The 21,694-nt window shown below is 43.5% G+C and overlaps 1 protein-coding gene across 6 annotated transcripts in view; it reads right to left on the bottom strand.

Moving 5' to 3' along the window:
* LOC147156005 (receptor-type tyrosine-protein phosphatase mu-like) overlaps positions 1–21,694 on the bottom strand; it is a 39,752-nt gene that overhangs the window by 11,808 nt on the left and 6,250 nt on the right. For 4 of the 6 annotated variants that reach the window (XM_086065961.1, XM_086065964.1, XM_086065959.1 and 1 more), the window contains exons 2-18: positions 18,340–18,450; positions 15,104–15,250; positions 14,934–15,043; positions 14,770–14,848; positions 14,440–14,555; positions 13,598–13,772; positions 13,032–13,144; positions 11,974–12,154; positions 9,331–9,645; positions 8,897–9,006; positions 8,626–8,827; positions 8,416–8,518; positions 6,725–6,906; positions 6,523–6,617; positions 5,829–5,865; positions 3,774–3,866; positions 830–962 (exon numbers count right to left, since the gene is read on the bottom strand). In XM_086065961.1, coding sequence (XP_085922087.1) covers positions 830–962; positions 3,774–3,866; positions 5,829–5,865; positions 6,523–6,617; positions 6,725–6,906; positions 8,416–8,518; positions 8,626–8,827; positions 8,897–9,006; positions 9,331–9,645; positions 11,974–12,154; positions 13,032–13,144; positions 13,598–13,772; positions 14,440–14,555; positions 14,770–14,848; positions 14,934–15,043; positions 15,104–15,250; positions 18,340–18,450 — 2,302 coding nt within the window. The remainder of the gene's footprint in view (positions 1–829; positions 963–3,773; positions 3,867–5,828; positions 5,866–6,522; positions 6,618–6,724; positions 6,907–8,415; positions 8,519–8,625; positions 8,828–8,896; positions 9,007–9,330; positions 9,646–11,973; positions 12,155–13,031; positions 13,145–13,597; positions 13,773–14,439; positions 14,556–14,769; positions 14,849–14,933; positions 15,044–15,103; positions 15,251–18,339; positions 18,451–21,694) is intronic. The other 2 variants (XM_086065962.1, XM_086065963.1) reach the window with 1 other exon arrangement.

Raw genomic sequence — 21,694 nt, 5'->3', positions numbered from 1 at the left:
CCTGAAAATGGAAAAGGTAACAGTGATATATATAAATAAGTATTAAAAGCTGCTTTTAAAATGAAAAGACCTCTGTGGATGTGTGTGCGTGTGTGTGTGTGTGTGCGTCGATGTGTGTGTATCCTCCCCGAGGCGAGCGACTGACCCCACCCCCTCATGTCTTCTTCTCGTGTGCTTTGAATCGCCGGGAAAAATGTTTTCCTTTTTTTTTTTTTTTTTAAACAAATGTCAAGAAAAATGCTTCACTTTTTCTTTTATAACAAATGTGAAAAAAAATAACCTCAAATGCGATACGCTCTCAAATCTGAAAAATTGATCATAATAATTACAATAAGGAGGAATTTTCCTCATTCTTCATTAAGAGCTACAACCTGTAAAAATCTAATGAAAATCAACAACTTGTGACGACTTTTGCGCCCACTTCATGATTGACACCAACGTCTGCTCCCGGAGCACAAATCAAACACACCCTGGCAACATTTAACTCTCATTAGAGCCCACTCGTTGCTCACATCTCACACACACACGCACGCACGCACACGCACACGCACACAAACACACGCACACACACACAGTACCCTGCAGCGATTCAGCTTTAGGCAGCTGAAAAAAGTCCACCAGCCTTTCATCTAAATTTCTCTCTCATCTTCAACATCTACAAACACGCACGCACACACATCAATACAGGCGAGGGTTTAATGGTGATTAGCATGCACGAACGCACACCTCCAAACACACACATACACATGTGTGACGTCATGTTGACAGTGATCGACAGCTAGCCCTTTCGGTCCCTAGCCCCGCCCCCTCCCGATTAGTCGCTGTTTACCGTTTTTTCATGAGGAGGACAACCCCGAGGAAGATGATGATGAAGAGCAGGACGCCGGCCATGGCGCCGGCGATCTTCACCGTGTGGTCCGATTGCTTCTCGTGATCCGGTTCGGGTTTCCTGGTGGCCGCACCTGAAAGCGCACACGCACGCTCGTGAGCGCTAAGCTAACTCGGCTTGTTAGCGCCGCAATGCTAGTCCACAAACAAATGCTCACGCACGCACTCGAGACACTTTTAAGGTTAATATTAGGGCTGGATAAAAAAAAAAAAAAATCTATTATTTGATTTGAACAGGGCTGGTTATCGTTTCAAATTTCCTTAATCGATTCGATTTACATGAGTTTTGTTCGATCCGATTTCGATTTTATTCTGATTCAATTCACTTGGTTCAATCCGATATTGATTAATTATAGAACATTGATTCTTCTGAAATAACAAGGACATGATAAAAAAAACTATGAATTAAAAAGATTCTGAATGGTCATAAAGTGCAATAAATCAGGTCTTTCATAAATATAAGAAAATACTTTTAAATTCACATAAACAGTAAATTTCAAGAAAACAGTAAGACACAAAAAAGTTGTTAGTTAATTTATGAGAAAAAAATATTAAATTAACCGATTGTTAGTTGTACGAATCGATATCACGCTCGAAAAGAAAAATCGATTCAATTATTCGATTTTTAAAACCCCACCCTAGAATTGAAAAAAAAATCCTTTTCATAGCCTTAAATTGATTATTTTATTAACGTCATTTTACCATAAATTCATGTGAAAATAGAATTGCAATTAAAGTGCAAAATTTTAAAGGCCTAAATGTTTTGTTTTGTTTGTATCTTACAGGACATTTAAAAGTATTGTCTTATATTTATGAACAAAGCTAATACATTTGTAAGCAAATTAGCTTCTGTTGACTATTTGTTACAATTAATCTTTTTGTAACTTTGCACCCAACAAATACCTCATATAAAAAAAACTGATACTAAAACTAATACAAATGAAGGAAAACCTATTTCAAAGTAACTGAATTTGAAAAACAAAAGTCAAAATGAAACAAAAACTCGTTGAGAAATGCTAAGCTAACCTATTGTAAGCCAAGTTCACACTGCCCCAGTCTGGTTCAAACTGGTTCCGTCTGGTTCAAACTGGTTCAATATTGCCTGAAAAGTTGTTTGATGGTCCATACTGGTTGAAAACGGTCAAGGCCGTTTCGTAGGGGCCCGCACCACTTTCGCTCAAGAAAAAAGCCGCAGAAATATCTTTGTCACTTCCTGTTTTTCTTGTCAAGGTCAGCCTGACTGGTGACTTTATTATCTCCACGCACACACACGCACCATAAAATATGTTTGTGTATAAACGCAGATTTCTTTGCTTCAGGCTTTAGCCAGTCACACTGAGTGGGAGGTGTGCCTTTTTCTGTGTGTGTGCGTGTTGCATTCATTTTACAACACACACACATGCACAATGTCTATTTGCACCGATGGGAGTGAGTGATGAAAAAGAGAGCCTTTCAAAATAAAAGCCCCTTTGAAAGCAGCCGTTTGAGCTTTTATTCCATATCCGGCTTGTGTGCGGAATTGTATGTGCACTAGTGCGCTCTCTGTCCTCACTAGTTACACAATTCAGTGCACCACTAGTAGTACTACTAGTGACGACATAAAATTAAATTGAACTAGTTAACATCTAGCCCTTCACTGCATTGAATTGTGCACTGTAGCTGTTAATCAACAACTGAGTGCTACTAGTACCACTAGTGAAGGGCCAAATGTTAACTAGTTAACTAGAATTTTGTCATCACTAGTAGTACTAGTAGTTGTGCACTGTAGCAGTTAATTGACAACTGTGTGCTACTAGTACTAGTACTACTAGTGAAGGGCTAGATGTTAACTAGTTAGCAATAATTTGGCCGTCACTAGTAGTATTAGTAGTTGTGCACTGTAGCAGTTAATTGACAACTGTGTGCTACTAGTATTACTAGTGAAGGGCTAGATGTTAACTAGTTAACAAAAACATTTTCGTCACTGGTAGTACTAGTTGTTGTGCACTGGATCGTGCACTGTAGCAGTAAATTGCATGCTACTAGTACTAAGAAGGGCTAGATGTTAACTAGTTAACTAGAATTGTATGTTGTGAATAGTAGTACTAGTAGCACACAGTTTTGCCATACTAGTAGCTAGGGTTGTGCCAAAAAATTTGATTTTCATAAGAATTGCGATTCTCATTTAATATGATACAGAATCAATTTCATATTTAAATTATTCTGTCTTGTCCTTGTTGTTGTGTGCCTCAATTGGGAGCGCTGCTCGTGTTGTACATGATTTGGCCACTTAGGGGCAGTGTGGTGCCACGCGTTCTGATGCACTGTTAAGTTATAGCCACATTAGAGAGTAGAAGAAAAAAGTTCCGATCAAGTTATTCCAATAAAAGTTGGAGGGTTTTTTTGCAGCAGAGGAAGCGCATATGCCGGTGAGTAATGTTAACATGCTTCTCTGTATACATTCCTGAAGCGTTTTGTATGAATAGTCGTTCTTTTGAGTGATAAAAGTGCCGCGAGTAGCATAGCGCGCTAATTAGCATTAGCGAGTCAGACAGCAGTCGATCATGATGTTTCTTTGCGCATCTATAAATTGAAGCAGAAATCATTGTCAATCAAATCATTTTGAATCAAAAATCGTTCTGAATCGAAAATCAATCGCAGACCCAAAACTCTGAATCGAATCGTGAGAAAGTAAAAGATTCCCACCCCTACTAGTAGCATCTGAATTGTCTTTCCGGCGAGGACAAAGGGTTTACTAGTACACATGTGGGATGTGGAATAAATGCTCAGCAAACAGCTTGGCAAGCAGCTGCGTGACAAGAAGAGCAACTGTCGGCGGCGGCAACAGGGGTCTTTGTGTGTGTTTACGTGTGTGTGTGTGTGCGTGGGCCCGAGCGACGTCTGACCTGCGAGCTGCTTGTCGCCGGCGGCGGCGGGGCCTCGGAGGCCGAAGCCAAGGGCGGCGTGCGGCGTGCTGAGCTGAGTGCTGATGATAGCGGCTGCAAGGAAGGAAGAAAGAAGGAAGGCAGAAAGAAGTAAAAAGGAGCATGCAGATAGGCAGCGCAAAGGGTTAACACATGCACAAAACCTCCTGGCGGTGGCGCCATTGTCGGTGAGCACGTTGCACCAATAACAGCGGTGACAATGGCGCCCCCTCAGGCGCATTTTTTTAATAAATTGCCACAATTCAGAATTGATTCCACTGCTGACGTGATTAAGAGTTTGACATTGTCATGGATTTTACGTCAGGCACCTCGTTGGGCAGCTAAAGGATGTTCAAGAAGATGTGTTGAGTTTGTTGGAGAATTATTTTTCTCATTCATCCAAGCCTGTCTATGTTTTGTAAGGCAGGGGTGATAACATTTTTAGCCCAATGTCAATATTTGGCAGAAAAAATATATACAAATTAGCGATTAATCCGACAACTATTGTAATTTAAAAAATAAATATAATGGACAAAATATTTTCTCTCCCATTGCATTTCAGAGGCCATCAATTATTATTGCCTACGAATAGCTGGATCAACTTTATATTTTGTAAAAAAAAAAAAACTTTAATTAATGATGGGCGAGTACCAATACCAGGTGTCGGTTTCGGACCGATATAAGGCCTTATTTCAAGGACCTGTTACTTGCGTCAGCGGCCGATCTTGCGGTTACTTTAAGATCAGGAATTAGAAATGACAAATTAAAACAATAGAAAATTAATTAATTTCATGCAATTTTAGGGGAAATGCTATATTGGATTAACACATATTTCTTTAAAATGAACTGTGATTGTTTGTTTGCTATGCATTACAAAACTACTTAAGAGTCACAAAAAAGTGATATCGAACATCCCTACATTTAAGTAATTAAATTAGCGCTGTCATTATCGAATATTTTTAGAATCGATTAATCTATCGATTATTCAATCGATTAATCGACTAATCAGATTAATTAAAAAAAACATAAAAGTGTATTAAAAAAAACTTGCCACCCCCCCTTGATTACTGTTTATTAACCAGTGATTGGTGGTTATTTCGCACTTCATATTTATTAAATTAAATTTAAAAAATGGCTCCAAACGATTACTCGATTATTAAAACAGTTGTCGATTAATTTGATCATCGATCATTTGTCGATTAATCGATTAATTTTGACAGCTCTATAATTAATTGATTTGGACTTGGTCTAGAACATAAGCCACGCCATATAGGGTACATGGCACAAGATGGCGGATAGGAAGCGATTTCCACCCCACGCACGTACTTTTATTAACTTACTCATCAAACCAGAGAAAAAATAAAAACGTTAGTATTGAAAGCAGAACGAAGATATTTAGTCATTAAACCAAAGGAGCAGCACGTGTTAGCATGCTGAGCTACAAAGCACATGAAAAAAAATATATATGTGTGTGTGTGCGTGCGTGTGCGCATGTATGTGTGACAGTTGTGCAGTGGGGGTCATAATGGAATGTTGGCTTGCGCGTACTCCCTCCTGATTGGACGATAAATCAAAAGTCTGCCAATGTTTTACAACAGGTCGACACGCTTGGCTGGTTGACTGACAGCTGTCAGGGGAGGCCGCAGCCAATCAGCTGCCAGTGTCATTAAGCGCCACAACTGTGCACCAATAAAAACTGATTAAAGGCACAATAGTCAAGTGCTGTGTGTGTTTGTGTGTGTTAATGTGTGTGTGTCCATCAGGGGGGAAATCAGACTTTTTAGCGTGTTTAGCTGCTCTGCTAAATGTCTCCCTGGATATCCACAGAGTGCCAGTCATTAGCATGGCGTTAGCATAGCATAGCATAGCATCCATGTCGGCGTGTGTGTGCTGTGAGGACACATGGAGGACACGTTGGCGTTTCACTTTACCCCCCCAACCCCCACCCTCTGAAAGCTGGCTGCTAAACTTTTGTTTATGGCTTCAATCCACAAACTCATTTCTAACCTACCAAAATAAAAGTCAAGATTGCATTACCTTTAGTGGCCACACGGACACAGTCAATCTTTGTCTCCTGTGAGAGAACACACACACACACACGGGTTGTAAACAGAATGGACAGAAGGAAAATGGCTGTGGCTCAGCCCGTGGCATTTAACAGCCAACACACACACACACGCGCGCACACACCCCCACACACGCACACACACGCACTCGGTGACTGGGTGCAAAGTGAGATGGAACATCTTGTGTCTTTCTGGTTCTAACAAACAGACGACAAATTAACCACAAGAGCACATGAATATTCATGCGCACACGCACATTCGCTACGGCGGCGTGTGTGTGCGTGTGTGCGCGCGTGTCTATGAGTGTGTGTGTGCGCGTCTGCGGTGTGGTGACAGTGAAAAGCTCTCCTGTCGCTGCATTATTCAACACACACACACCAATTAAACCTCCAAGCGTCAATAATTAACACACAACACAATAACATCTTGTGTGTGCGCGGCAGTAAACAATTATCTGTTTCTCACACATACACACACACACACACACACACACACGCACGCATAGACATACGCATACACGCGCACACAAAAGTAGCAGGAGATGCTGTCCTATCCAAGTGTGTGTGTTTTTAGTGTTTTATGCCTTTATGGGGACCAGATGGAGTAGAAGTTAAGGGCTCACATACACACTGTGTGCGTGAATGTGTGTGCGTGTTTGTGTGTACCCCGTTAGCGCTGCTGACTGCCTGATAGTAGATAGCGTAACTCTTGTGAGGCAGCAACGGAACATTCCAGAATCCTCCGTATGTGCCGTTATCACCTAGACGGCAACACAACCATCATCGTTACCTTCATGGTTATCTTCATCATCGCCGTCATCATCATCCTCAGTTTAAACATCATCATCATCATCATAGCCATCCTCACCGACACAAAATGGCGTCGGCTTGCTGACGTGGCTAACAGCGAGCTCGGCGCTAAAGTAGTAGTGCGAGTTGAGCTGCGTGGCGTTCAGGAAGTGGACGGGGACGGGGTAGCAGCGTAAGATTTCGGCCGTGCCCCTCGTCTGCCTGCGGGGGCGCTCCTCCTCCACCACCACTTGGTACTTGCTGCGCACGCACGCACACAAACAGGAACATTTGCATTAGCGGCCAGCTACTTAGCTAGCAGGGGACGGGGGGGGGTCGCTCACTGCTATGCTAATTAGCACTGTTTTAATAAACACAAAGACATGTTTGTTTTTAATGATGACGTCATCATTCATTAATAGGAAAATTAGCATTAGCATCCAGCTACTTAGTTAGCAGGGGTCGCTCGCTGCTATGTTAATTAGCAATCCAACAAAAACAGAGACAAAAAAAGTCATGTTTATTTTTAATGATGATGTCATCATTTATTTAAACTTGTTTGTGTGACGGAAAAACTTTGGAGTATAGTTTTCACTTAAATCGCAACAACAGGAAAATTAGCATTAGCGGCCAGCTACTTAGCTAGCGGGGGTCGCTCACTGCTATGCTAATTAGCAGTCTGTTAATAAACACAAAGAGATGTTTGTTTTTAATGATAACGTCATCATTCATTTATTCATCATAATTCTTACAAATCAACTTATTTGTGTGACGGAAAAACTTTGGAGTGTAGTTTTCACTTAAATCGCAAGCTCGCACACGTGCACAAACGCGTGTTGAAATATTGAAGAGCATCGATCTTCCGCTTCATTAAGTTTTCATGAGGAAAAAAATGAAAGATTTAAAGGACACGTTGACAAGATCAAAGTGTCATTTCAATGATTTGACGATGGCATAATTGCGCGCACACATACATATGCGCACAAACAAACACACGCACTAAACAATTACAGAACTCACAAAGCAGTCACATATGCTCTTGCTCACACACTGACACGCGAGGTGCAAGCTGTAATTTGATTGGCTGCTGTGTGTGCGCGTACAAGACTCGAAATAACTTTTTTTCTTTGAGGAGCAGTTTTGCTAATCAGTGACTTCATTTGAGGAGCAACTTTCTAATTATTCACCAGCCACTGTATCCATTTCAGGGGGCAGCCATTTTGTCACTTGACTGAAATGACAACACAGTTGCTCAGGGCTCAGGTAATGACCAATCACAGCTCATCTGTTTTATGGGATTAGTCATGTGACATTCACAAGCTGAGCCATGGTTGTTAACCGAGCCCATAGCCACTGTGATGTAATTTTCAGTCGACAGCAAGTGACAAAATGGCCGCCCCCTAAAATGGATAAAAATGTGTGGATTTTGCGGTTTAATTCATATTCCCCAAACGTAGTATTAATCGGAATACCGTGTTTAGACAATAAAACATAAGATTTTTAAAGAACATTTTTGACTTGGTTTGAATGATTTCCCTTTGAACGGGGCGCAACGTGCAAATTCTAACATGATGTGAAAGCGTTTATTTCAAGCCTTGGTGTCAGTGTGTTTATAATTAAGGTTGCTTTTGTTTCTTGTGACATGCATGCGTGTTGCCTTCGGGCATGCACGCGACGACACGCACGCTCATGAAGGCAACACAAAAGGCGGTAATCAGATTACTGTCGCACACGCGCGTGCGCACACACAAAATAAATTGTTTGTCTCACCTGACGGGGGCGCCGCGGCTGCGTGCTGGTCTTAGGAGGACGCTGACGGTGGCGTCGCTCTGGTTGATTGGTGGCTGCCGCTCGTACGTCGGCATGATGGGAGCTGTGTTGCGTGAGTGTGTGTGTGGGAGAAAGAAGCAGAGAGGTCAGAGAGGTCAGAGAGGTCAGATGGGTCGTGACCATTTTACCCTGAACAGTCCCCGCCCCCACCTGAGATCTTGGTGGTGAACTGCGTGACGGCTGGTGGCCCGAAGCCTTTGGCAGTGGCCGCTCTTATTGTGAAGGAGTAGGTGGAGCCCGGGAAGAGGCCAGTGAACATGTGACTCGTCTCATTGGCCGCCTTCAGCACCTTCCCGCTCTGATTGGTCAGGTCCACGTCCGAGTCGAACGAGCTCAGGGCTTTGAAGGAGACCTGACAGGAAGGAATTTGCGCGTCACTTCCTGTTTGACGTTTTTTTGGAAGCGCCCGCCGCCGACTGACCTCGTAGTGGCGGATCTGTCCGTACGTTTGCAGCGGCGGCGCCCAGCTGACCCGGATGTGCTGCTCGTAGCTGCTGCCCCCGATGGACGCCAGCGGAACTTCTCCGGGAACTGCCACAGCATTAGCATTAGCATTAGCATTTGAGAGGCACCCTCAAACACATTAGCTCATGTCCAAAGGGCAGAGGTGGCAAATCCAGGTCCAGAAAGTAAAAACCCTGCCACAATTTGGCTTTAGCTCCTGATGCTAGCTAGCTAGCTCCCTAGCAGGTAAACAAGCACCATGGGAGCAAGCTCGGGAGCTAGCTAACTAGCACATGGGGCTAAAGCCAAACTGTGGCGTGGTTTTTACTTTCTGGACCTGGATCTCTACCAAGGGGCAAAGCTAGTTAGCTGGTTAGCATTTCATCTAGCTAGCATATTAGCATGTCATACCATCCTCATCCGTCAGCACCAGCAGCTCCTCGCTCTCCTTGCGTCCTTCCGGGTTGCTGAGGATCAGCTTGATGCTAACGTTGGTGAAGGGCGTGAGGTTGCGCAGGGTGTGCTGCGGCGCCACACCCCGCGCCTCGTACGCCGCTTCTTGCCGCTCTTCGGTCTCCGCTGCCCCCGCCGGTCGATAGCGGTACTGCAGCGTCACGTTGTAGCTGTGGCAGCGCGTCACGCTGTAGCCCAAAGAGTCCCAACGCAGCGTCACCTCTCTGGAGCGCACCGACGCCACCTGTAGGCCGCGCGGACCGTGCAGCGGCTCTGAGGCACACACACACAGAAAAACACACAAGCGTTTTTTTTTTTTAACTTTGGACTTTAAATAAACAATTAAACTGATTTCATTTGAATCAACACCTTCTAGATTCCGCTACAAACATGCAAATGTGCTCCTTTGTGTTGCTTTTGTTTCTTCTTCCATGCCAGCGTACTGCCTTTTGGGCATCCACGCTGGCACATACACACACACACATGCACACGCACAAACTAGGTGTGAAGAAAGGGCTGAAGGAAGGATTACCGAGGATCACATGACTCATAAACCCTTAACACAATCTCATAGATTTGAACTATTTCCCCCAACCGTGCACGTGTGTGCGCGTGCCATCCTATAATTTGAGTTTGACATTTAAATCAGACGCTGAGAAAAAAAAAAGATGGCTGCTGCTGTCATCATTTTTTTTTTTTCCAAGTGAAAAGTCAATCAAGCCCTTCTTCATCTTCAGACCACTTCCTGTTGTCCTCACGCACACACACGCGCGCGCGCGCGCGCGCACTGAGGGTTTTTGAGTGCGTGTGACAGCTGTGTGTCTTTTGTGCGTGTTGAGCACGTGGCTTCCTGTCGCCAAGCTAATTAGCGTGCTATTCATTCGTCTGTGCAGCTGCTAGCACGTCACCTTCATCACCTTCATCGTGATCCTTGTGCTCATCACCAGCCTCATCCTCATCCTCATCCTCATCAACGTCTTCAACACTTGTTGTTGACGTGACGTCTTGTTGGCACTCAATAACCGGCAACACGCAAGCGGACGCTCTTTTCCACTCTCGCTCTTTCTCTATATATATATATTATATATATATAATTCTATATAACTATAGTAAAAGGTCGCAAATCAAAGCAATAAAAGTGGAAAGACGAAGTAGAAATAAAAGTGAGAGCGTAAAAAGGCCTAAAAAGCTTTCAAATGTTTGCTGGCCGAGTTGAGCGTGAAAATGTGACGTGAAAAAAGAATGACAGTGAAATATTGATATGAAATATTTCTAAAAGCCTCGACAAACAGCACACACACTTTAATGGATGTCAACATGCGCGCGTGCTCGCCTGTGTGTGTGTGTGCCCTCTTTTGATAGCGCTTCAAATGTTTTACTTTGAAAAGACTCGCTTTGACTTCCTACACAAGTCACAGCTCATTTGCATGCCAATTAAAAACAAACACACACAGACAAATGCACAAATGCCCGACGAGCCACATTTATCACACTTGCATGTTTACGTTTGAATGCTAACTTGCACGTAATAAGCGGCAGGATTTTTTTCCTTCTCCCGTTATGAAGTGGGGGCTTGACCGATACATTGGCATGGCTGAGAAAATAACGTATTAAAAATATGTTAAAATATCAAATAAACGCTGATGGCTGCTTAACTGGGGCTACAACAAAACGAAGTAGAAGAAGAGCTGCGATGTCGTACTGAGTCGCCTCACTGGGCTCTAAGTCACAAAGCTTGTATGATGGACACACTTATTCATTATTTAACACACACACACACACACAGATTGTATAATTGATGTGCAGTAATATGAATAAATAAAAGTGACTTGATGACAGACGAATGTTATCAGAGCGTAAATCATCACACAGTGTGTGTGTGTCTGTGTAAGGGCCCTTAGCTGTCAATCTCTCTCTCACATTCACACACACACACACACGGACTCCCAAAGGTGTGTTTGTTTATGGTTACAGAAAGTCCTTGGGGGGCGGAGCTAGCAAGAGAGCAGCCATCAAACTTGTGTAACTTAACAACATTCTCCACTGAGACTCCTTTGTGTGTGCATGTTAATGAACATTAATAACAACAGAATGGTGTTTAAAAAGATCAACAACAATAATCAAAGACTTAACAAAAAAGACAAGTACAATGCCTCATTAGATGCACGCACTCACACACACTTGCTGAAGCGTGCACTGCAGCCATTAGCGGCTAATGGGCGCAGCGCTAACACAGCGTCGTCTGGCTCTCCATTTTAATGAGCTGGTGGCTAACCATTAGCCACCTGACGGGCTCGGCTAATCAGAGACGATTGCAGCTTGACGCTAATCGCGCTAATGTCATGACGGCAACCAGACGCTAACGACGGGACACGGGCCCGGATACGGCCTGTGGTGCGCGCCGTTATTTCTTTGATCAGTGCTGGAAGATGCTTTTCTACACTAAAATTGATTTCTGCAATAATCCATTCATCTCATGATTTTTCAATGAAGTGAATAAAAAAATATTTTCCATTTCCATTCTGATTAAAAAATAAATTTTCAAATTTCAAATTGGCACTGATTCATTTGTGCGTGGCTAGCAGCTAGCATAGCGCTCACCTGCACATTTGGTGCGGGCGCGTAGCGGCGGCCCGGGGCTCCCCGTGCCTCCCTCCAGGGGCCGGGTGAGCAGCACGCTGATGTGGTACTCGGTATCGGGGTCCAAGTGGCCGATCTTGTGGGTTGCCTTGTCCACCGGAGTCGTGTCGATCAACATGCCCGCCGCGGTGCGGTACTCCACCTAAACGCAACGCACACACATTGTGTAAGGTCGCCGCTAAGTCGCAACACGCCAACCACAGATATGAAGACACGTGCAATTGATTGCCGTGCTTATGTGGCGGCCATATTGGCAGGGGCAATTTTTCCATCAAAGGCAATACGTTGACATTGAAAATAATTTGAAACTTGTTCCATTTCAAAACTTTTTTTGTCAACAGCAAAATTTGTACTATTAATACAGAACATTTGAAAAAAGACAAAAAGCATTTTTACATAAGGAAGGTTATTCCCAATTCCCTTGACCTTGAATGGAATACACTGAGGCATTTGCCCCTCCTAGCTTGGCGTAGGCACGTAGCTTAGAAGGGGCGTGTCGCCCTATCCTATATCTGTGGTCCCAACGGTTCCGCCACACCATCACTAACATCAATGGCTGCTGCTAATGAGCTAATGCTAACAATATGGTTACACTACGCCATTCCCAAAACATTGGTGGCATTCAGGTGATATCCAAAACAACCGAAAATGTACTAGAGCCTCGTGGCGCCTGTTAGCTTGCTACTCAGCTCAGCAAAAGTTTGCTTTCAATTCTTTAAATCGTCTACAAAAAACGGAAAATAGAATATCTATCTCAAGATGATTTACAAGTAGAGACGTTCAAATACAAACACAGCTTTAGCAACGGCTCTGCTAGCTTAATGCTAACATCCATGGCAAATTAATTGGAAATGCTAATGTTAGCTTCGCAAAGGTAATAATGATCTCTTGATATCAAGTAAAAATAGTGACAACATTCAAAGCTTCGAAATTCGTCGAAATTTCACACTAGTGTGAAGGTTGCAGTTCATTGCAGGTTCAACAATTAGCCCGCCCAGTTTCGGGAAGCGTCCGCTCACCTCGCGCTCCACGATGGGACCGTCGCCGTTGATGGAGTTGGCGTTGAGTTGGATCCACAGGTAGGTGGCGCCCACCGCTGTCAGCTGAGGGGGGGCGATGGGCACGGGGGGCTCTGTGGGACACACACGACCTGGGTGAGTCTCACACACACACACGCGAAACCCAAACGCACACGCACGCGCAGACGGTGTGATGCCTCCTAACGAGGGAAAGGAAGGAAGAAGTTAAAGACATAATTAATATTCGTGACCTTCGGCGAGTCGCAGCAGACCTGGAATTTATTACCCACAATCCCCGCTGGTGCTGCTCTACTTCCTCCTGACCCACTTCACTCACACACACACACACACACACATGCACGCACACGCACACACACACAAACACACACACATCCCACAGTCCATGGCTGTTCAACTCTGATTGAACTGTCACTCAAACACTCACACAAAGTTGTACACGTGTTCTTGTATTGCATGTGTGTGTGTGTGTGTGTGTGTGTGACCAACAGTCACCCTTTACCTGAAACACACACACACACATACACAAAGCCAAAGAGAAGACTTACGTTTGACAGTGAGATCAGCGTAGGAGGACACTCCCACTCCATGCTCTGATTGGCCGATGCAGCGGTAGCGGCCAGAGTCTTCTTTGGTGGTGTTGTCCACGTGGAAGGTCGCCACGTAACGCCGTGTGTTGACCGGCTTGGTTTCCGTGGCAGTGGCGCGACGACCGCTCGCGCCCTGATGGGTGCACGACGCTCGTGGTGGTCATCATCATATGACATCATCATCATCATCATCACAATCATCATCATCACATCATCCCAATCACATTATCACTATCATCACAATCATCATCATCATCACATCATTATAATCACCATTATCATCATCATCATCGTCATTAATTATCATTGCATCATCATTTCACCAAATTTACATCATAATCATCATCATCACCATCATCATCATCATCATCATCATCAATCTTAACAATACCATCATCATCATCCTCACAAATACCATTATCATCATCATCATCATCATCACCATCATCATCCTCACCAATACCATCATCATCATCATCATCATCCTCAACAATACCATCATCATCATCATCATCAATCTTAACAATACCATCATCATCATCCTCACAAATACCATTATCATCATCATCATCATCATCATCATCACCATCATCATCCTCACCAATACCATCATCATCATCATCATCATCATCCTCACAATACCGTCATCATCATCATCATCATCATCATCATCATCATCATCCTCAACAATACCATCATCATCATCCTCACAAATACCATTATCATCATCATCATCATCATCCTCACAATACCATCAGCATCCTCACCAATACCATCATCATCATCATCATGTGACCTACCTGCAGAAAAAGGTGGACATCATTGCGAGGGCGACCGCTCACCGTGCACGCAAACATGGCTGCTTGCCCCGCATTTACCTCCACGCCTTTGATGTGCAGGAAGTGAGGTGCGCTCGCTTAACATGCACACACACACGCACACACACACACACAACGCCACCATGTTTACTTATGCAGTCAAGCTAATGTTGAAGCTAACAATGCTCAAGCAAACAACAGTCCAACAACACTAATGTTAACAACGCTAAAAGTCAAAAACTGTTTAAGCTAACATGCTGATCCAATGAATGAATGAATGGAGGAGGAGGAGGCGGAGCCTCATGGACTTACTGCACTGGTGTCCCTGCAGTGATAGGTCTTTGATGGCCACGCCCCCTCTGTGCCCACTGCTGACCGCCTCAAACACCACCTGTCAATCAACCAGTCAACACTGTCGCCATAGTAACAGCACCAGGGGGCACGTGCTGAAGTTTGTGAGCGTGCGTGTTAGTCACCTGGTAAAGGTTTGGCCAGAACGTGGACACGGCGAGTTCCAACGTGTTCCACGTGCGTTGCTGGTGACCAGACGAGTTGAAGACGGGAAGCGCCAGTGGACTGTTGTTCTCTGCAAACAAACGCAAACATTCTCATCGTGCACACACGCACACGCACAGTGCGCACGTACCTTTGACGTAGACGTTGAGCGTGGCGTCCTGATAGAAGAGGACGTTGATGCAGTGCGTGTCGTTCTCTTTGAGCGGCGACATCAGCAGCAGAGCACGCTGACCGGCGCTGCGACCGGTCGTGTTCACGAACAAGAAGGAGGAGGAGCCTGTGCACGGGAGGTCACGCATGATTGACAGCTGACGCCACATGTTAGCATGTAGCATGCGACAGTCGGGGTCACGTCTTGACTTTTTGACAAACTCGGAGCTGACGTCCGATTGGCTGAATATTATCATTATTATTATTATATTTTATTTTTGATGTATTATTCCATATATACGGCCACCAAAAGGAAAGATCGTGGGATACATCGTCAATAAAAGTTCTCTTCAAGGCCAGTTCAGTGAGAACAACTCGTTTGTGTGTGTGTGTGTGTGTGTATGTGTGTGTGTACGCCCCAAAAGTTATTTTGACCTCCAGGTCTCTTTGATCCACAAAAGCATTGTGGTAATATCAAACAACACACAGCCAGCTAGTGTGTGAGTGTGTGCGTGCATGTGTTTAGCGGGTTTTGCCTTCAAGCCTTCAGCATGCATGTGTGTGTGTGTGTGTGTGTTTGTGTGTGTGTGTTTTGTGTACAGCTGGCAGTGAGCTGATAACAGTCCTATTAGAAATATTAATATAGCCTGAACTCTGCAGAGACACATGCACACACATCACACACACACACGCACACACACACGCAGCGGAATAAATCAATGAGCGGGTGCAGCAGTGTGACTGACTGAGTAACATTGTGGTTGCCACGGTAATTCAAAATGTCAACATGGTCAAGTGAAATAAGAATAATAAAAAATTTACAAAAATCCATGTTGTGTCGCACTTGGTCTCATGACAGTTATTTAGGGGGAGTTGGCGAAAGTCAAATTCAGGGCACATATGGGGAAAAAAAGAAAAAAAGATTGGTCGCTAGTCATTAACGGGCCACATATGGGCCTACAATAAACTAGTCGCACATCAATATCGGGACACATATGGACAAACAGTGGACTGGTCGCCTGTCAATATCAGAGCATATATGCACAAAAAACTGGCTGGTCGCCAGTTAATGTCGGGGCACATAGGGCCAAGAGTGGACCGGTCGCCTGTCAATTTCAGACCACATATGAAAAAAAACTGACTGGTCGCCAGTCAATATCGGGGCACATAGGGGCAAACGGTGGACTGGTCGCCTGTCAATATCGAAGCACATATGGACAAAAACGACTGGTCGCCAATCAGTCAATATGGGGACACATAGGGGCAAGTGGTGAACTGGTCGCCAGTCAGTATCGGGGCACATATGGACAAATAACTTGACTGGTCTCCAGTCAATATCAGGGGGGTAGGGACAAACAATGGACTGGTCGCCAGTCAATATTGGGGCAGTAGGGGCAAACTATTGACTGGTCGCCAATCAATATGGGGGCACATATGGACAAACAATGGACTCGTCGCCAGTCAATATCGAGGGACATATGGTCAAAAAAATGGACAGGTCGCCAATACTGCAGAAAGCCACAAAAACGACATCTTAGAAACCCACCAAGAAGCCGGTTTGATTGTATACAAATTGAATTTCCTCAATTTATGCTTCCCACACACACACACACACACATCAGGTGTGAAATTGGGATGGTGACGTCATCATGTGACCACCGCGCACACACACAGGAAGGACAAAACTAGTTTCAACTTGTTCTCAGCGCTGTCATTATTGACACTTTGCTCTATGTGTGTGTGCGTGTGTGTGTGTGTGTGTGCGTGTCTGTGTGTGCGTGTGTGTGCCATCTGATAGCCTCCATTGGCTACAATTAGTCACACCCAGACACACACACACGCACACACAGGTGTGAGAAGAAAGGCGAGGAGGACATGAATCAGAGCGAGTAGGACAGTAAGCACGTCCACTCTGTGTGTCCTCGCTCACATTGTCTCTTACGTGATTGGCTGCCTGATTTAAGAGCGCCAAGTTCTCATTCGTCAGCAGAGTAACCTCGGCGAGCATGTGACAAACGGCGTCTCTGGCGCGCACACACACAAACGCAAGCACACACAGACTTGTGTTGTGTGCAGCCGGGTGTGAAGTGTGCGTCCATAAGTCAGAGGAGAAAGTGTTGCAAGATAAGAAAAGCTGCAGATTGTCTTTGGTGCTGCATTCAAGTGTGGAGGGGAAAAAAACGACAGGGCAAAGCTCACATTGGCTGCTTCAAGAAATTGTCTGCGGCTGTTATTTTCCGTGCAGTAATGTAGATTTTTTTTTAAATGTGACTAGTAGTCATGAAGGGGTCAGCAACCTTTACTGGCAAAACCGCCATTTTAAGTCAAGTAAAAAAAAGTCTGGAGCTGCAAAACCTTTGAACATTATGATGAACGGAAAAATATGTACATATGGTAATTTCCTTCCTCTTTTCTTCCTTTTTTTTTAGACATTTTATGGCTATTTTTTGACAATTTTTTTTATACCTATTTCATTTTCTGACAATTTTGTGCACATTATATGATCATTTTCGGGAATTCTTTTTTAATTTTTGAACATTTTGTAGTTACTTTTTAAACAGTTTTCTTTTTTGCCTCTTTTTTTAAATGAATTTTGGGGGGCAATTCCAGAGACAGTTGGTGGTAAAAAAAATTTTTGTTGCCTTTATGGTTACTTTTTGAATTTTTTATTTTCAGTTTTTTTTCTTTTATTAATTTTCTGATTTTTTGGGGGCAATTTTGTCTACACTATATGGTCATTTTTTGCTTTCCCTCTATATTTTGGGGCATTTTATGGTCCCTTATTTAACATTTTTAAGTATAAAAAAAAATCATACATATTTAATTATTCATGTTTTTTTTAATCTAAATCAGCAATTCATTCAACTATTTTATCTAAAATTCAAAAATGTTATAATTTTTTTTTTAAATAATTTTTAGAGAAAAGGAGCCACAGCAGAGGGATTAAAGAGCCACATGTGACCAGTGCCACAGGCTGCAGACCCCTGTACTAGTAGCACACAGTTGCCAAGCTGTGTAACTAGTAACATGCAGTTGTTCTACTAATGCGTAGTGATGTCATCAAGTGGCGCAAAAAAGTTGACTTGTAAGGCAACGAATTGCCTTAATAGTGAGGCCAAAAAGTAAATAAACACTCAAATGGTCACATGACGACTTAAACAAGTTTGGTGGGCTTGAATAGGTGCTCTGAGGGACGCCAGATTTGCACGCGCTTACCTGCTGGCATCCAACTATCAGCACCTTGAGGAGGCGGCCCTCGCTCCCAGTCCAAGTCGTCTTCTTTGGACTGGACCAGACTGCAGTCCGGACCTTGACCGAGCAGACACGCTGAAAAACACGCACACGCAAAAACGTCAACAAAGAGGAAAAACAAGCAAGCGACAATCAGCTGACCGGGTGGACTTTCATATTTTAGAGCAGCCGGTTCGTTGACAGGAAATGAAATCAAGATCAAGACCCCCACAACCCCACCCCACCCCCGTCCTCACTCCGACACGCACACACACATATGTCACATACCATTCGATGTTGCAACATGTATGTTAGCAGAGTGATGACAGGGAACAGAAACGCACCCTGAGGACACATTCACACCATGTGTGTGTATGTGTGTGCGTGTCTAATCAATCAATCAATTTTATTCAGCAGACTCAAAGTCCATTAAAAAAATAAATACATAAATAAAATATATAATAATAATAATAATAATAATAATAATAATAATAAATAAAATAATAATTTAAATGAAAAAAAACTACTTAAAAAAAATTTATAATATTTAATCATGTACAGTAATTGATTTTCAACTAATCCACAATCAATTCTTATAACTTCTTATTGAATGACATCACTTCCTGACAACCACAGAAGAACCCCCCCCCAATGATGATGGCCTTTTGTTGTTGATTGCGCGCGCTTGTGCGTGCATGCGCAGGTGGTCAACTTGGACATTTGCGTTGCTATGGAAACCGCTGTGAACACATTGAGAGGTAACGCAAACAACACAATCGCGTATTGATATCGAGTGGCGGGGAAATCACAGCCGACAATCAATACACAACATGCCCCACCAACACAAACGCACACACGTACACGCTCGCACAGCAAGGGAGGAGAGAGACGAGTTTTTGTGCGTCAAACTTTCAGGAAACTGACTTTTCCTTCCTGTCTTTGTCCGTCCATCACACACACACACACACACACACACACACACACACACACACACACACACACACACACACACACACACACACACACACACACACACACACACACACACACTCACCCGCACACACACACTAATTAGCAGTGTGAAACCAGGCTTGCCTAATGTGTGTTATCATCCAGTGTCAGACAATGTGTGTGCGCGTACACGCACCATTAGCCTCACAGTTATCTGTTAGCATGTTGTGCTAACCCTGCGAGATGATTGGACGAGACAGGACAGGCCGCCGCAATGACACGGCAGCTCCCAGCAGGTCCTGCGGCATCTCACTGTTTGTGTGTGTGTGTGTGTGTGTGTGTGCGTGATTAGAGGTGACAGTGGACACACAATGACAGACAGCAGTGGTGGCATTTAACTGGTGGCACGTGCACGCGCACACGCACGCACTCTCACACACACTGGGAGGGCAAACAATAAAATGGCCGCATCAAATCTTGTGCTTGTGTGTGTGTGTGTGTGTGTGTGTGTGTGTGTGTGTGTGAGACCGTTTGAAGGTGTGCAAGGGTGAAACGGTGAACTAGAAATAAACAAAAGCATCCCTGGACAAAGGCCACGTCGTTCAGTCGTGTGTTTGTGGACCTCGGGAAAAAAAGCTTTCGACACGCTGAACGCAAAATTTGGAAAAGGTCACGAGCAGCAAATTGTAGTTGTGTTTTTTTCTCACACGGCCATTAAGGACCACAAAATGGCGCCTTCATGTTATTACGTACAGATACACAAAATGTACAATCAATTGATTTGGTTCAAATCAGAAGACAAGTTGCCCAAAAAATGATGGAGCGCCCCCTATCTGTCGGAGTTGGGAGTAAACTTTTGAAAAACAACAAGTAGTCATGTTTAAAAAAACAAACAAAAAAAACCCCGCTGCCAACATGAAATGCAAGCCAAGATATGTAAATGAAGTTTGGAACCATGTACAGGTTTCATTTCACCCATTTAAGTAGATTTTAGACTAGATTTTTTTACTTTTCAAGTACAGTACATTTTTAAGCACCGTTTAGAAGTATTTAACTTTTAAATTGGGAGATAAACCCCCCAAAAAATATTTAAAATAATATGTTCTATGCAGCCCCGACTAGCCTATACACGATATTCCGATTAACAATGCGTTTGTGAAACATGAATGAAGCAACAAAATCCACCTGTTTTTATCCATCTCATGTGGCAGCCATTTTGTCACATGCTGTCAACTGAAGATGACATCACAGTTGCTCAGGGCCACTGATCTGTATATATTACTGGATAGCCGATAGCCCATACACGCCCGTGCAAGCCGTTGAAGCCACAGGGCGGCCATCTTACTCCTCCCATCTCGCGAGCATACTACTGTATAAACGATACGTACAGATTAGACATATACAGCTCTTAAGCTCTTATTATAGAACCTGGGGTGAGTGTTTTAAAAAAATTAAAAATATCAAGTGTACGGTATGTGCTGATTTGAAGACCCCCTTTTTCCTTTATCGCTCAGTTCCTTAGACCCCAAGATAAGAATTACAGTTATAATTCTTTAATTTAAAAAAAAATCATTTTGTAAACATCACTAAGCATATACATGTATTTAAGGCAAATTGTAAAATGTCTGAAGTCCTCTTGTTTATGTTCAACAAATTTAAATCATCATAAATCATGCTGTTCCTCCTAAGTACTGCCTCAAATGTTCTCCATTTTCGATACTGTAAATGTGTAGCATTGATGCCGAGAAACGTTTCTTGGGAGGAGTAATATGGCGGCCTCGCGGCTTCAAAAGGCTTGGCCTATCGGCTATCCCGTCATATATACAGATCAGTGCTCAGGGCTCAGTAACAACCAATCATGGCTCACTTTTTTTTTTCTGGCTTTGGTCATGTGACGTTCACTAGCTCAGTTGTGATCGGTCGATACCTGAACCCTGAGCAACTGTGATGTCATCTTCCGTTTACGGCATATGACAAAATGGCCGCCACCTGAGATGGAGGATTTTGCTGCTTAACTCATATTCCGCAAAAACAATATTCATCATCAGAATACCGTGTTTAGACGAGTGTCACTGCGTACAACGTAAAGAACATTTTGGGGTTGGCTTCCCATTTGTAATTCTTTTTTTTAATTATTATTAATGTGCAATGCATACATTAAATCACTATTTAAGTACTTCTGACAATATTTGTCTTACAATAATAAATACAATTCGTAGGAATAAAACACTCCTGTTGCTTTATTTGAATGTCCTTGACGTGTCCAGCTCAAATCTCATATAACGTGTCATTTGAAATCAACACGTGCTTCACATTCAAGGAGAGACGTCTACCAGCAGCATATAGAGCTGTAGAAAAAGAAAGTTTTCTTTGAGATTTGAACTCGAAT

This window comes from Leptonotus elevatus, chromosome 21, assembly GCF_054856555.1.
Source record: "Leptonotus elevatus isolate MCC_2025b chromosome 21, RoL_Lele_1.0, whole genome shotgun sequence".
Lineage (NCBI taxonomy): Eukaryota > Metazoa > Chordata > Actinopteri > Syngnathiformes > Syngnathidae > Leptonotus > Leptonotus elevatus.
This window is presented reverse-complemented; position numbering and strand designations above follow the sequence as displayed.